This window comes from Penicillium angulare, assembly GCF_028827245.1.
Source record: "Penicillium angulare strain IBT 27051 chromosome Unknown utg000010l_segment0_segment0, whole genome shotgun sequence".
NCBI classification, from domain to species: Eukaryota; Fungi; Ascomycota; class Eurotiomycetes; order Eurotiales; family Aspergillaceae; genus Penicillium; species Penicillium angulare.
The window spans coordinates 223,699-240,084 of record NW_026623169.1 but is presented as its reverse complement, the minus strand read 5'-3'; the positions used below and the strand labels follow the sequence as shown (position 1 = coordinate 240,084).

At 45.6% G+C, this 16,386-nt stretch overlaps 7 protein-coding genes across 7 annotated transcripts; 5 read left to right on the top strand and 2 right to left on the bottom strand.

Moving 5' to 3' along the window:
• Positions 1-90: 90 nt before the first annotated feature.
• Positions 91-588, top strand: N7478_012112 (uncharacterized protein; the record flags this gene model as incomplete). The annotated part of the gene is made up of 1 exon (XM_056928326.1): positions 91-588. One exon carries the CDS (start codon positions 91-93, stop codon positions 586-588), a length of 498 nt encoding a protein of 165 aa, XP_056773434.1.
• A 2,154-nt stretch (positions 589-2,742) lies between these two features.
• N7478_012111 (uncharacterized protein) lies at positions 2,743-4,179 on the top strand (the record flags this gene model as incomplete). Its single annotated transcript, XM_056928325.1, has 1 exon — positions 2,743-4,179. The coding sequence occupies one exon, from the start codon at positions 2,743-2,745 to the stop codon at positions 4,177-4,179; it is 1,437 nt and encodes a 478-aa protein (XP_056773433.1).
• Positions 4,180-5,125: 946 nt separating this feature from the next.
• Positions 5,126-9,698, top strand: N7478_012110 (vacuolar protein sorting/targeting protein 10; the record flags this gene model as incomplete). The annotated part of the gene is made up of 2 exons (XM_056928324.1): positions 5,126-8,991; positions 9,059-9,698. 2 exons carry the CDS (start codon positions 5,126-5,128, stop codon positions 9,696-9,698), a joined length of 4,506 nt encoding a protein of 1,501 aa, XP_056773432.1.
• A 306-nt stretch (positions 9,699-10,004) lies between these two features.
• Positions 10,005-11,409, bottom strand: N7478_012109 (NAD(P)/FAD-dependent oxidoreductase; the record flags this gene model as incomplete). The annotated part of the gene is made up of 3 exons (XM_056928323.1): positions 10,005-10,154; positions 10,225-10,521; positions 10,579-11,409. The coding sequence occupies 3 exons, from the start codon at positions 11,407-11,409 to the stop codon at positions 10,005-10,007; spliced, it is 1,278 nt and encodes a 425-aa protein (XP_056773431.1).
• Positions 11,410-13,056: 1,647 nt separating this feature from the next.
• On the top strand, positions 13,057-13,486 carry N7478_012108 (uncharacterized protein; the record flags this gene model as incomplete). Its single annotated transcript, XM_056928322.1, has 2 exons — positions 13,057-13,170; positions 13,244-13,486. The coding sequence occupies 2 exons, from the start codon at positions 13,057-13,059 to the stop codon at positions 13,484-13,486; spliced, it is 357 nt and encodes a 118-aa protein (XP_056773430.1).
• A 1,287-nt stretch (positions 13,487-14,773) lies between these two features.
• N7478_012107 (uncharacterized protein) lies at positions 14,774-15,034 on the top strand (the record flags this gene model as incomplete). Its single annotated transcript, XM_056928321.1, has 2 exons — positions 14,774-14,792; positions 14,868-15,034. 2 exons carry the CDS (start codon positions 14,774-14,776, stop codon positions 15,032-15,034), a joined length of 186 nt encoding a protein of 61 aa, XP_056773429.1.
• A 285-nt stretch (positions 15,035-15,319) lies between these two features.
• On the bottom strand, positions 15,320-15,785 carry N7478_012106 (uncharacterized protein; the record flags this gene model as incomplete). The annotated part of the gene is made up of 2 exons (XM_056928320.1): positions 15,320-15,694; positions 15,753-15,785. The coding sequence occupies 2 exons, from the start codon at positions 15,783-15,785 to the stop codon at positions 15,320-15,322; spliced, it is 408 nt and encodes a 135-aa protein (XP_056773428.1).
• Between the last annotated feature and the right edge of the window lie 601 nt (positions 15,786-16,386).

Here is a 16,386-nt window from a genome sequence, read left to right as displayed (position 1 = left end):
GGTGCTCGTCAGGAATGGACCTTTACAAGACCAAAATATCAGGCTGAAACTCGCGATGTTCAAACTTTCTCGTATAAAGGAGTTAAACAAATGTTTTGGGCTGCTTTTTCAGGCTGTGGACGTCGAACTGGCTTAATTCCACTCTATCCACTAGTCAATGAAGAGGGTGAGATTGTCGGAGGAATTAATCGCTGGGTTATTCTTGAACTATATCAATCAGTTCTTCCAACCTTAATCAATGGCAATGAAAATGCAGTTTTTATGCAAGACAATGCCCCTGTTCATACGGCATATGTTGTTAGAGACTGGCTAAGAGATCAAGACTTCGAGGTAATGGTTTGGCCACCTCATTCTCCTGATTTAAATCCTATTGAGAATCTTTGGGCGTTATTAAAAGCCAAAATCTATGAGCTACATGCGGAGCTTCATACTATGCTAGACAACGATGATACTCTCGAATATTTAGTTGCCTGTGCTCAGGAGGCTTGGTCAGAGATTGATCTCTCTATATTAGAGAATTTAGCTATTACTATGCCACACCGTGTGAAGGAGATTATTGATAATAAAGGGTGGTATACTAGCTATTAGAGAATTTGAGATATTTTCGAGGTTTTGACCGGCAGAATATTACGTAAGGTGGGTCTTGGCAAAATAAGTTTTATGAGAACTTTTGTTACGCCACTGTAGCTGACAGGGACAAGGTTTGTTTCAGATTCCCGAGAGTTTTAGTTCGCGCCGGTAAGGCTGGGGCCCTGGGGTTTAGTGGGAAAAAGAGGGGAAAGATCGTAATGATGTCCATGCATACGGGGCATATCATAGATTTCATGGGAGAAATGGGCCTCGGAGTACAATCGGAGGGCATCAATGCATCGAAAGGATCCAGGTGGATAGACATGTGGAGCACAAAGTAGAATGTAGAGTCTAATGGGCTCAAGGCTTGCCTTTTTTCTGCCCCTTACTCCGTATTCATTAATTATTTTTCGCTTTTTCGTATAATCCTGGATGAGATTCGCGGTCACACAAGGCTGGCAAAGTCAAAAATCTTGTCCAACGTTGATCCTCGATTCTATCTCGATCGGAGATTACCAAGTAACCAGATTGAAACCTGGAAACAGAACCAACAATTAGATCCACGGGAACCTACGGCACCGTTAATAGTTATGATGGAAGAACCGGTTTCTTAAGATCGAACAAAGGATCGTAGATTGCTGTAGTTCACGACAGATCACATTTTTGTGTTCTGTGAAATGGATCACAGCCTAACTTTCCGAGAGGCTCCACTGATAGAGGAAGGGGGACGCGCGCGCCAGTAAAGCGGTAAGAAGCTGAATGAGCCATTAAGAAGACAGAAGAGAGAAGTGACAGGTCCTTGAAATAGATCTTCCTGTCAAGGTTGTCACATCACAACGGTCTGTGCACAGATCATTGGTGCCGGTCCCTGGGAGTGGATTCGGGAATTTAGGCCACATTGGTGTATTTGGGTCCATTTGGCTCCAATCATGAAGAGGAACACGACATATCCCTTGGCGAGTTCCCGAGGGAAGGTTAGCTGTGTGATAGTTGAACCCGGGTCTACAGTAGCTGTTTGCAGGTTGGGGATTGGATGGAAGAGGATGAATGTGTGGGGGAACCTTGTACAGCATGTACCTAGACCTGGAGGTATGTACGTACAGCTAGAGATGTGCCAGCAGATTAGTTGTTTGTTATATAAATCAAGCTGAATGTCTCGCGCGGTCAACGGTTGTTAGTTTTGCTTCGGTGATTCTATACATCTAAATCCACACTATACACTATACAGCTACACATGGATGTATGTCTGTTTATACGATCAACCTTGGATATTTCAAGTTCTACATGAGGATCTGAATAAATGAACAGTCCAAGTGTATCTTCTTCATTTATTACCATCTTCTCCCTCTTTCTCTAGCCATCGATCTATACAACTATTGATCTACGAGAACAAGCAAGATTCAATTATTGACCCAACACCACCACAATATCCTCTTTCTACTTCATTTTCAGCAAAGATTTGGAATTCCCTGAATCTCTCAACAATCTGCACATTTTTTTTCTCCCCATAATTACCTCTGCAATGCCAGCTGCAGGCTGTGAGGAGGACTTTGACTCTCTACCCCCCGCGGTCAGACGAAAGGTAAGGGCTCCTCCATCCGGACTTTCTTTTGTGTGAAATCATAATTTAAGATCTTCGATTCGTTTTTCCCGATTTGATTTGTTTTTCTCTTATTTTTTTGCCACCCCTTTTCCCCTTCTTTTTTCCCTTAATTGTTGTGGATCAATAGTTCCGTCGATAGTTTCGGCCCCGAGACTGAAACAGACAAACTGAACTGAACTGATCTTCGTTGCTGCTTATCCTTTCCCCTCTCTCTCTCCTCCTTCTCTTCCTTTTTACTTTCTCTCCGTCATTGTGGATCTTTTCTTTTTTCTGTCTGACTAGAATTTTGATTTTTTTTTCTCTCTTTCTTTGTTTTTCTTTTCATTTCCCCCTCCCCCCTGAATTCTCCAATCATTTCCCTTACCCAGCATCAAGTGGGGACCACCAACTTCTGGACTATCATCCATGGCGTTGTCCAAACGTTGTCCCATTTGTCCAACTGTGTACCACTTTGGCGCATGGGGTTAACACTGTCTCCACTTCTCCTCCACTCCCCTCCACTATCTTCATACCGGTTCGTGGGCTGATCCCCCCTAAAACAGTTCTTCTCGAATGTCGAGCGCTTGCGTATGCGGTTAGCTCAGGATGGAAATACCCCTGGAGGTTCCACGTATGATCATGCTCGGGCCTATCGCTCGATGAACCCTCATGGGCCAGGCCCCCTCCACTCGCGTGGGCTTCGGACTGCGCCTTCTGCTTCTGCTGTCTCTGCTGCCAGGAGACGAGGACTCGAGAAGCGCACGGCTTCACCTAAAAAACTACGCAAACCTGGCTCTTTACAATCCGCCTACTTGATTGCCCAAGCCGACTCGCAATGCTTTCATGCTCTCCCCGCTAAACTGCAGCAAAAGTTGTTCTCCCCTGAAGAACGTCGTCGTTTTCGTCTTACTTATCGGGAAAGCGTCATTCTCGACGCTGCCGACGAGGCATTTTATAGACGGGATCATCTACGGCATCAATTCTCCTCCGACTCTCTTCGCTCTGGTCCAGCTCTCTCCATTGACCATCCAACAACAACTTCGGTCTTTTGGGATTCCGATTCCGATTCTGACTTGGATCTAGACGACGAAGAGCACGAGCACGACTCCAAGATGGATCAATCAATTTATGATAGTTTCCGCTGGCTCGATGCCGATGGAGATTTGGACTTATCCCTGGACGAGTACCATGCTCATATCGCCGATGCAGCCACCAATAAACCATTTCCTCGACGTCGTCCCTCGTTTCGTCGCTCATTATCCTTTTCAACACACGTCGCAAAGCACCGACAGACAGCATCAGTACCACCTCGAAGCATCCCTCCAAGTCACTCATTACCCCCATTGGCACCTGTCGTCAACCACAATTCCTCTTCTCGTCCACCCTCTCGCCATCAATCCAACAGCCAACATGGTTCTAAATCCTCCACTTCCAGCATTGACCCCTCCGCCCAATACTACCAAGACCCCGACGCTCGTTTGAAACTGCGTGTTTATTTGGCTTCCCCCCAGAAATTTGATGAAGCCATTGAGTTTGGATTCCCCGCCTTGGACCAAGACAAGGAAAATGTAGCGCCTGACGTGAACTCTCTCTCACCGGTTTCTCCGGTCTCGATCAGTCGGGAATATGCGGGCACCTTCTTTGAGGAAGACGATGGGACAATGGTCGGCACACCTGGTGGCTCTGTCGTCGAAGTGCCTGCTCCATCGATGGCTTCCCAAATGCGAGAGACTCCTCGTCCATCCATAGATACCCCTTCTCTCTTACAACGACGCCAATCTTTCCTGCCTGGATCCAGATCAGGACCTCAGCGACTCCCGGGTAATCGAGAGATGACCCTGAAAATGACATTGACCCGACCGGACTTGCGCACCGAGTCCCCCACTTCGATTCCTTCTCCGAATGAGGACCCTCTCCGCCTGGCAGCACTCCCACCTGCCGACCGCAGCCAACACATTTGGGATGATCTGGATGACGAACAAGGCATGGTCAAGAAGATGTGGCGTAGACTGCGTCGTCGAAACTAAGCCATCTATTCCCTCTTTCATCCTCGCCTTCATTCTACTCGAGGTTCATGGAAGTGCTGGTCCTCTAATTCTTTCTTCTTCTCATTACTTTCTCCTTTCCATTCTTATCCGTTCATTCAGCGTACAACGGTTTATTCGTTTATCTTTTTTATTATTTTATTCCCTCTTGATGGCGTCATTACCAAGGATGGTTTGGTACTCATACATCTTTTATTTTATTTTTATCCTGCATTTGGGTCTAGCGCTGGTTGGCTTTGGTTCCATCAAGAGGTTTGGAGAGTTAAATTACCTCCATCCATTCATGTATCTATTGGATATTCAAGTTCGCAGCTTCTGTATATATTTTCCATTTGGCTGCTGAGCATTTAAAGCCAAAGTGCTTTAAAGGCAATTGACTTGTTTTACATGTATTCATTCAAATGTGTAGACTGAGGCTATTTATAGGGAATTATATCATCGCCCCAATCGTTATGTAGTGATGCGCTCTACAAATCAAGTAATCTACTTCCAATTGAATCCAGGAACCGATCATCTTTATTCTCCACCTTATTTATATACTTCATCTCCACATACACTATACATCCATGGATCAACTCACCGTGACATAATTAAGACCCGCCGATAACGATAAGCGGCACGTGACAAGGGAGCTTCCCCCCAGAGGCCACGACGACTTCCCTCTCTACTTGATCTATCTACATTCACATTGGGAAACTTGAAATTGTACTTGTGCCTACTATCCTGTATCTGCTTTGGATTTGTATCTTACTTTCAATCCCTCTTTTAGCATCCCCCTCCAACCTCCTCTCTCGAAATTATCTCGTTCCTTTTATCTCGCTCTCCGGATCGGCCCGCAGGCAGACGCGCTGCTTACCCTTGAAGTTACACCTTGCCACTATACTTCCCCCTCCGCCCTCCCGCTTCAGATGCCTGAATATCAGCGGTCATGATAACAAGGTGGTTGCTGCTTGTGGTGGGATTGCTGCTGGCTTTGGCCACGCAACCGATCGCCGCAAAGGGAGATAAACCCAAGGTCACAACGACAGAGCTCGATCATCAACCATTACGTCTGTTCTACTTCGAAGGCACCAACACAATCCTCTACCAGGATGAGGCGACACTTAACGCCCATGTATCATTCGATGGTGGCGAAGAATGGAAGGTCGTCAAAGGAGACGATGAGAGCATGGAAGGGAAAGTCCGATTCATGATACCCCATCCACACGATAATCATCGCGCGTATGTGATCGGCCCAGAAGACACGCACTGGATAACAACAGACCAAGGCAAGAGTTGGAAATCATTCAAGATGTCAGCTGCTCCTTTTATCTCCATGCGCGCCGACCCTATCAGTTTCAATGGCTGGGATCCCAGCAAGGCCATCTTCCTCACAATACAATGCAATTGGCTCGGCTGCATGACGGAATCCTTCTATACGACCGATGACTTCAAAACGATCAAACCACTACGAGAAGCCGTTTACGAGTGTCGCTGGGCTGCAAGCACACCTGAGTTTGGACTGGATCTGGATCTTCCCAAGTCGCTAGGAGATCGAGTTCTTTGCGTTGTCCCCGGCTTAAAGGTATCGGATCACACCGAGCGCCTCCTCTATTCCGACAATTTCTTTCCCGACAATAATGGAGGCACTGAAGTCAAGCTGAACCTCGGACAGGCCATGGTTGGCCAGGATATCAAGGTTCGCTCAGTCAAGAAGTATATGGTTGCCGGCGTTCAGTCTCGAGGAACCACTGAGCAGGCTTTGTATGTGAGCGATGACTCGACGGAATGGCATCGCGCAGAATTTAGCGGTCACCGTATGGAGAAAGATGCATATACTTTGTTGGAAAGTACAAACTATAGTATCCAGCTGGATGTGCAGACAACATGGAACGCCAGTCGCGTCGGCGCTCTGTTCTCATCCAACTCGAATGGAACATATTTCTCACCCAACATCGAACATACAAACCGAGACCTTAATGGATTGGTTGACTTTGAAAAGGTCGCTGACATTCAAGGTATTGTGATTGTCAATACTGTCAAGAACTGGGAGGAAGTGGAAGAGTCGGATAAGAACAAAAAGGAGCTTATCAGCCAGATCAGTTTTGATGATGGACGGACATTCCAGTCCTTGAAAGAGGGTAGCGATAAACTGCATCTTCATTCCATGACGACCTATGATGAGCTGCGCAAATTGAGTGGTCTGGGTCGAATGTTTTCTAGTCCTGCTCCTGGTTTGGTGATGGGTGTAGGAAACACGGGTGACCATCTCAAGGACTACTCAGACGCTCATCTTTATGTCTCAGACGATGCCGGACTTAACTGGCGACATGCGTTGAAGGGTCCTCATCGATTCGAATTTGGCGACCAGGGTGGTATCATCGTGGCTGTAAAAGACGGCGAGAAGACCAAGAAGGTTGAATATTCGATTGACCATGGAAAAGAATGGGAGGAGCTCGAATTAAAGCATGAAGTCAAAGCTTTGTTCTTGACCACAACACCTGACTCAACTAGTCTGAAGTTCATTCTTGTAGGTGTGAACGGTGATGAAGATGATGGCGAATATATCATCTACTCTATTGACTTTGAAAGTCTTCATGAACGCAAGTGCACGAAGGATGACATCGAGAAATGGACAGCTCGTGTGGATGAAGACGGTAAAGCAGATTGTCTCATGGGCCACAAGCAATTCTTCGAGCGCCGAAAAGCCAACGCCAACTGTTTCATGAAAAATGAATTCAAGATGGATGCGCCTGAATTCGAAAAATGCAAATGTTCTGCAGAAGACTTCGAGTGTGATTACAACTTCAAGCGCTCCGAAGATCGCAAGGAATGCGTGCCTGCTATCTCTTTGACGGCTCCCGCAGGAAAATGCAAGGAACCCAGTGAAAAGTATATGGGCCCCTCTGGCTGGCGACTCATCCCTGGAAACGTATGTATCCGTGAAGGTGGTGAGCAGCTCGATAAGGAAGTGGAACGTTCTTGTGGCAATTCTACAAGCTCTCCCTCACCTATCACCGATGGCAAGGTTCACGTGGGAGAACCGCAAACTTTCTCTACCTCCCCAGCCCAATACTTCTATCTGGAACGACAGGAGAGTAACTTGGGTGACGATGAGACTGTTTTCATGGCCAATAACCTGCAGCTATATATTAGCCACGACCATGGTAAGACATGGAAACAGCCTGCCGAGCTTAAGAGCGAGAAAATCCTTGCGATGATTCAACATCCCTTTTATACGGATGGAGCCTACTTCTTGACGGACGGAGGCTATGTTTACTCAACCATCGACCGCGGCTATTCATTCAACAAATTCAAATGGCCTACTTCCGAAATTTCCAAGTATAGCTCGCCAATGGAGTTCCACGAAAAATACCAGGATTGGATGATTTGGATTGGTACTGACGGCTGTACCGGCAACAACTGTGTTTTCGATGCGTATCTCAGCAAAAACCGTGGCCACGAATGGGAATTGATGCTACGAGGAGTAAGCTCTTGCAAGTTTGCATACAATGAAAAGCGCGAGGATAGCGAAAAGCTGGTCATTTGCGAGCAATACGTCCAAGAGAATAGCAAGAACAACCGTCAGCTCGTCTCTACCGAGACAATGAACGACTGGGCCGATAAAAAGCTGATCAACGAGGATATTGCACGATTCGTGATGATGAATGACTATGTTGTTGTGGCAACTTATCCTACAGAGAAGCACAAATTCCTGAATGTCAGCACCAGTCTTGATGGTCGTGTCTTCGCTGAGGCTCAATTCCCGTTCAACATCGATGTGGCCGAGTACACCGTGCTTCCAGGTTCTTCGTATGCATTGCTCCTCTATGTGGAAGTAAATGACAAGGAGGGTCAGTACTTTGGGTCATTGGTCAAGAGTAACAGCAATGGTACCTATTTCGTTCAAAGTTTGGCGGGCTTGAATTCTAATAATGAACGTTTCGTCGACTTCGAGAAAATGGTTGGCATTGAGGGTGTCGCGCTCGCCAACACCGTTGTGAACAAAGAGGATGTACTGAAGAAGGGTGCTGATAAGAAGCTGGTTTCTGTCATCACTCATAATGACGGTGGTCAATGGATGCTTTTGGCGCCTCCAACTCGGGATGCTGAGGATAAGAAATTTGACTGCTCCGTTACTGAGGGTGAAGGTACCTCCGCCTGTGCATTGCATCTTCACAGCTACACAGAACGACGTGACTCGCGCGATACCTTCTACTCTGATTCCGCTGTAGGCCTGATGGTCGGAATTGGTAACGTTGGCCAATACTTGTCAGATGCCAAGGATGCCGATACTTTCCTCAGCAGAGACGGTGGTTTCACATGGAAACAAGCTAAGAAGGGTCGCTACATGTTTGAGTTTGGCGATGCCGGATCAATCATTGTTCTTGTCCGTGAGCAACAGGCGACCAAGGTTGTTCATTACAGTCTTGACGAGGGCGACAAATGGAGCGAATTCCAGTTCTCAGAGACCGAAATGGTCATCAATGACATCTCGACCTTGCCTTCGGATACCTCGAAGAACTTCTTGCTGTGGGCTGAAGAAAAGTCTTCCGGCAAGCTGACAACCATCAATCTCGACTTCAGTGGTGTCTGGGATCGGCAATGCGAAGCTAGTAAAGTAGGCGGTGACAATGACGACTACTATCTCTGGACTCCTCAACATCCAGCTCAACAGGATGGTTGCTTGTTCGGACACATTGAACAGTACCAGCGTAAGAAGCCAAATGCCGAATGCTGGAACAATTGGCGAACATCTCGGGTCCACCGAATTGAAGCTGGAAACTGTACTTGCACCCGTGCAGACTTTGAATGGTAAGCTATTATCATGGAACCATGAACTTACCTAATGATTTCACCCGCTAACGAAATGTGTCTTTAGTGATTACAACTATGAGATTCAAAATGACGGTAGCTGTGGACTTGTCCCTGGTCTCACCCCACCCGACCACAGTTTGCAATGCAAGGAAGACCCCGATAGAATCCAATACTGGGAGCCAACTGGTTACCGTAAACTTACCCAGTCAACATGTCAGAGCGCAGAGCAGGATCTCGACCGACAGGTCCCCCATGCCTGCCCGAACAAGGAGGAGGAGTTCAAGAAGAAGCACGGCACAAGCGGTGTGGTTCTGTTCTTTGCCATCGTACTTCCGATCGCCGCAGCGGCTGCTATTGGATATTTCGTCTACACTAAATGGGATGGCAAGTTTGGCCAGATCCGTTTGGGCGAGAGATCAGTTGGCAGCTCTGGGGACTGGTTCAACCGTGACTCCCCACTTGTTGCCGTCCCAGTGGCCATCATCGCCGGTTTGGTGGCTGTTGCCCAGTCATTGCCGTTACTGGCTTCTAGTATGTGGCGTAGTGTTTCTGGAATTATGCCTGGACGCCGGGGTCGGGGCTACCAACGGCCTTATTCGACGCCTGGATCATTTGCTGCGCGTCGGGGTGATTACGTCCATGTTGTGGATGATGAGGACGAGCTGCTGGGAGCGGATGAATTTGATGACGATGAGGAGGCTTGATCTTCTCGTCTCCAGGAATGTAGTAATGTTTGGAAAGAAGTTCTTAATTGGACATGGATCTGACTGAGATATTGATGTGACATTATTTATGAACGCAGCCATGCCTGCAATCTTCTTGCTTCTTTTTTTTTTTTTTCTCCCTTGGTTTATTTAGCTTTTGGGTTCATTGCCTATTTCTCTTTTATGTTTTGATATATTACAAGAATCTCACTGGTGCGTAACCATTGGAAATTAAGAATTTCGGATTTCCTTCTTCTATTTCTTTTTACTTAGGGTATTTGGCCCTATCGGATTCTACAACCTCATCTATACCAATGCGAGCTTGTCATCCGGGTCTATGAACGGTTTCTGGCCAAGATGTTTCCATACCATGCCGCTATCTAGTTCGACCTTTTGTTTCTTCATCGAGAACAGAACCTCGGCATAACGATCTGTGATATAGACCAGGCTCTTGCCCTGTTCAGCCCATGGGAGTTAGCATATATGATTCCAAACAAAGCGATCGAGATGGTATATCGACACTCACAATACCCAAGGTGATCTTTGTCGTTCCCTCCCACCATTCCGCCTTGTACTCAATGAGCGACTTTCCCTGAATACTACGACAGACATTCTCCGCTACAACTTGTGCTTGCTCAAAAGCCGCCCGGGCATTCTTGATTCCATTCGATTCAACCAAATCGCCCGCAGCAAAGATATGTGGGAATGCATCGTCCACGACTTGCAAAGATGATCTGACTCGAATATGACCTGACCGTGAAAATGCATCGGGAGACAAGAATTGGACCAGATGCGAGTTTGGCTTCTGCCCAACACACTTGATCTAATGGGTAAAGTCAATCAACCATGCATATAAAGAGAGAGAATGGATTCAACAAACCAGACAATCAAAGTGAATAGTCTCTCCTCCACTGAGCTTAATATCTCCCGAATTCATCCCATCAGGAATCACCGGTTTCTCACCAAGGACCAGATTCACACCCAAATTCTCCATTTCTTTGCAAACAGCGTCATGAAGCTTCAGCCCAAATCCATCATTCAACAATGTCTTCCGAGAATGAACCAGCGTAACTTCTTTATCAGGAAACTGAGTCTTCGCATCACCCGCTAACTCAATCCCTGCAGGTCCCCCTCCAATAACAACAATATGTTTTCCCTGTGTGATTTTCTCCCGTTGAGCAGCTATGACTTTCATTCCGTCATGCTTACTCTCTTCACACACCCTTGAAGGTAACGTAGCCGAAGATCCCGTAGCAAGAACAAGGTATTCATATTCGATTTCCCTCCCAGAAGCAAGCTGGACTCGTCCTGACTGTCCACCATGACTATGACTAGGTAAAACAGACTGAACAGCTTCATTAATCCACTGCCAAGATCCAGGTGGACCCTTCATGTACGAGCCATAGGGAATAAAAGCCTTATTGTCATGACCATCAACAACACAGAACCGTGGCAGGACCCAAGTTAATTGGAAATGAGTATTCTTCTCAATAACCACCACTCTATAGCCGGATGGAAGAGAGTTTGCAAGGCAGCGAGCAGCTTGATATCCTGCAAATGAGGCACCGATCACCACAATGCTTTTCGGTTGTTCACCCGGTTGGTAGGTGAATCGGTGCACTGCTGATCGGAGCGATGTATTCAGTCGCTTCCAGGACTGTTGGATGATGATAATGAGGATTTTACCAACGAGTATGAATTTGGCTAACATGTCGATTGCGGGGAATTGAGTTCCAATTATTAGAGAGTTTATATTTGCTCCAAAAGTTTGAAAGGATGTTTGTTCTTTTCTTTTGGTTATATACAAGTAAACCGCGGAGACTCCGCGGAGTCAAGTGGGCTGATCTTGATGCACGCGATTCCAGATGCCGAATACGAAGACGAAAGACCAATGATAGAAAGAGAAAAGTGGAGTTGGTAGTATTATGCATTGGAGAAACTTAAATATTATTTTGGACAATGAATATAAAGTACGCATGAATTTCATAATTTCGTTGCGGTGGTGCGTATATAGTATCAGGCACGCATATTTAGATGACAACTTCGCCTCGGTTAATAGCTTTAATCAAATCCGATTAGTATCTTCTCTTACATTTGTAGCCTGTTGACTGTCGTATCAGTGTAGTTCTAGGCCTTCTCTCCAAGACTTAGGTAGACCCATCCGGAGATATACTCGTTGGACAAAGTACAAACACCCGGTCGAGATTCACCGATAATAGCCTCTCACGGCCATGCTTTCTTCGAAGGAGGTAATTCGCAATCAGGATTCAATGTTGTGTTGGTTCCAGCAGAGTCCATTCATGCCAGGACATCATGATCAATGCATATACATCGGAAAGCGGAGACGCGTCTCATCGATTGATTCTGCCCGACAACGATTACCGCCATTTATACCGCCCAGTTTTGCCGTCATCACGTGCACAGGCGGTAGACACAGCATAGACACAGCACCAAGATATATAGGGCTATGCGATGGCTGATGCTATTGAAAAAGCCTGAGTTAAAATCTGTTTTATGCATATCCGCATGTTCGCAAATACCCATGAACAATGATAAATAATGAGGTCATACATATTCCTTTCAGACACTGATCGGCCGGACCTGGGACTAACTACGGGGCTGCGACTTAAGACACTGGGGTAGATCGAGCCTAAATTGAGCAAGTAGTGCGACAGTTTTGTCGATCTTTGGCCCCCGGTGGAGCCCGGCAAGCCCCCTGTCCAAGTTAAACCCTATCCTAGTTTTTCCATAGCCACAGTAAACCACTGCAAAAATGCGAGTCCTGCCTAATCCCTGAAATTCTAATCCTCTGCGAGAAATAGCCGTGAAAGAGCCCCACTGTCCAGCTCTACTCCTTCCTTTAAATCCATAGACAAGACGATTAGGTGTGCTCATGAAAGTCACTGGCGTTGGTGATTTCTGGACATCAAGGATATCAATTGAACAAGCTTATAAATCCTCATTATGCATGTATAATAGTAGATAGTAGATCCTAAGCTTCTTGAGGCTCAATATCTGACCTTCAATAATTACACCAGAAGGTGGAATACCATCATATTTAAGCATGCTATCGGCCCCCATGTTTGCGTGATCACTACGGCCCCAGGGTCATCTAAAAACCTTGGAAGTGGATATCAGAATTGATAGCGTGATATGATTTTTATACAAACCTAAAATCGAAAGGCATAAACTTGTTGCATCTATATTCGAATAGCTCTCGCTAAACCTATAAAAGGGAGAATATTCCCCTTCATCCTAGAAATAGTATCCTCCACAGCTCACAACTTCATCGGAAGTTCCAGTCCTATCATCACTTTATACAACACCCATCATCTTTCTCATCTTCCAACCGTTCGCCATGCTCTCTCTTAAGATGCTGGCCCTTGTGCTGCCTGTATTGTCGGGGGCATACAAGCTTAAGGCTTGCACAGATACTGCCTGTTCAGAGGGCTGTGTAGACCTCAGTGCCGATGTACGCATCCATCATGGTTCCATATCTCTTATAACCTAACTTGAACTGACTTTAACCTTTTCCTGAATAACAGGACGTTACCTCTGCCACTGACTGCTTAGACTTTGGATTTACTGCGAAGTCTATTTACTGGGCACTCACGGAAAACACACTCGACGCATGGCCATACGCAGGCTGTGCCGGTGGGGTTGGAAGTGAAAACGTGTGGATTAATGATGGAAACCCCGACAACGCCCTGGCCTGTCAGGATTTGGAAAGCTCTGAACAGGGTAGCAACGGTGTTCGTTACTACATTGTCAACAACAGTGCGGAATAGACATGAGTACTAGTCTGCTTCACCGTCCTTGGTTCATCTCTTCGTGACCCCACCGAATCTCTATGAAGCCGCACCTTCGACAATGGATAGATCTTTGGTTCTAATTAGACAATTTACACTTCTCTCATGCGCTTCAAAGCTCCTCGGTGTTCCACCTAAGTAGAGGATTTCCTATGCGAAATCTTGGCTTTCCCGTTCCGTTTTAGTGCTCAGTGAGCGCCACTTTTGCTCTCTGAGTAGATCTGAGCACGTCTCTGAGCACACCGACCTGATCAGTGATCATCACGTAACTACTTAAGCTGCTCTCTGATCCCTCTGATCTGCTCAGTGAGTCTAATCTGAGGACTCTGATTTGCTCTCTAAGCATTGCTTACATGAGAGCCAGTGGCCTGACTCAACCACCCCCAATAAAACGCAACACACTACCCCTCACAAAAGTCTCTCCCCATTTTTAGAACGCTCAAATATTCTATCATTAAAAAGTTACGCATCACAAACAGCCGCAAAATTGCATGGCAAAACTACCTCCTAGGAGCAAACACACAGAACAGCTCACTTCATTGTCCTATGAAATTCTGGTCGAAATTCTGCAAGCTCCTAGTAACAATTCGCATAGTTTGCCTTGGTATACTACTTCTCGCAGAGGTCAAAGGCCAGAGATGGTGGGGAGCCAATTATCTACAACTTCCAATTAGATCTACATGTGTTCGGTTCGAATGATTCAACAGAGAAGTAGTTTGTAGCAATACGATAGCCTCCTAGCAGCTGAATGCTACTGACAACGATGATCTCGTAGGAAATTCAATCCTATAATTCTCCCGAGATAGGGCGCGATTTCCTGCAGCGCCCATTGAGCAAGCAGTAAGGCCATGACACTTTGCTACTCCTAGGAGCTTGAATTTCGATTATTACATTCACTCCTTTCTCCTACTCCCCTACCGATCACGGATCCTGGGAGCGAAGAGAACATAAAAGTCTCACAGTTATGTTGAGGGCCCACGAAAAAGCTATGCTTCAGAAGCCGCATTCAATACAGGCGTTTACCTTAGCGTCCTCAATTATAAATACTAAATATCTTATTTTTCTCTTCGAAAATAATATAATTAGTTTAATACCACCCCTCCCCAAAGAATAAATCGAAACCTCTCCCCTACCAATATTACACTATTACATCTAATTTCATTCAATCTCTTAGTTCGTAATAACCACACATCCCCTACAAGACATTCAAAATCCAAACAAATACAATCTTTCAAAATATTTAAGCCGCATAAACCAATCAATATAATGTCGACAGAGAATAAAGGTAAGAATCTTAATAGCTTCCGTTTCATTAGTCCGTACAACTCTTACTAATTCTATCTATTAAAATAGATTCTAGATATCAAGAAAGTGGATCTGCCAGGCCAAGCTTGCTGGTCCGAGCACTATCCTCTGGGAAAGGTGGAATACCAATGCTACAGCAAGCAAGGCGTCGGAATTTCTTTTGGCTCACCCACCTCGAGCACCAGTGTGAATAATTTTTGGAGATTAAGTTCTAATCGCTGAAGCTAGAGTTGGTAGAGTAATAGACAATAGGAATTTTTAATCAATTGTGGCTAATGGAATCTCTGTCCAGGGAAGAGTATTTAAAATTAGAGGTCCAAAATGGAATACAATCATCATCCCAGAGAGTTTAAACCTTGGATATCGAAGCAGAATGTACAAAATATCCCCTGACCAGCAACTAACCCTGTCTCAGACCCTCTCACCTTTTGGTAAAATATTCCTTATCTGCTATTTTAATTACACTTTTTGACCGGATCTCGTAATAATTTTGCCACCGCCGCCATCCTACTTTGAATCCGTCGTGCCTGTTTCATAATGGAGCAGACTCTTCCTTTCAGGGCTTAGGCTCTTTCTATCCAAAGCTCTGTTGGCACCATAGTCAACATTGCTATTACTAGGGACTGGTGCGTTAGGGTGCGAGATTTTTTCACGATTTGGGTGCTCGCAGCCTGACTCAATGGCACCGGTTTCGATCGCACGCTCGCCTGCTGAAAGAGCGAAATCACCGGAATCAAAGTATGTTCGGTCCTTCAAATCCGTAAGCAAGAGAATGTGCCGGTTGAGCTCGGTTAAAATTACCTTGAACCGCTTGTCAAGCAAATACCCAAGAGGCTGCTTCTCGTATAAACTGAAATGACGTTTCTCACTTTCAGATAGTGGCTACAAGAAGTGCTGTTAGCGTCGATACTCGAGATCTGTGAGGAGATTCAATCCCTACTTCTGTTTTTGATGTTCTGCGCTCGGTTTTCATTTTCAGGAAGTCTGGGAATAAAAAATGTAGCACCAAAAATAAAGGACTTATTTCATTAAGTTAATATAGCATGAGGAACCCTTTTTTGCCACAGGTAGATATGTCAATGACGTACATCAAGTCACAAAGATATGTCCGTCACATGATATTCAATACATGACAAGGGCTAATTGGTGCGAAGGACTGAGAATGAGAGTGAGCTTTGGGAATACCATATGCCCTCGTAGAGCCTACTACGAGTAGCATTCTGCTCCATTCTACCCTTGACCATTCTCGATGAAATAAAGAGCTCGCGAATTCAGGGATACAGCGGTACAATTGTCGCTGGTCGAAGCTTCCTCGTTGTGATAAGGCCGTCTTGGCCAGAGTGCTTGAGGGTTTTACAGAGACACCTACAGGTCATTTGAGAGCTGATTTTTGTCTGTGAAGTGCTGGTGGTACCAAAGATTAATTGACTCTAAATTCTCCATATATAGTGAAAGTGATCTTTTGTTTTCGAGTTCAAAAGGTATTGAACTCATTGGATAAAGGTAGGGGACCCAACGGACTTTTGAATAATGCATATCGATATAATTGCAAAGTCGACTTTTATTACTATTAA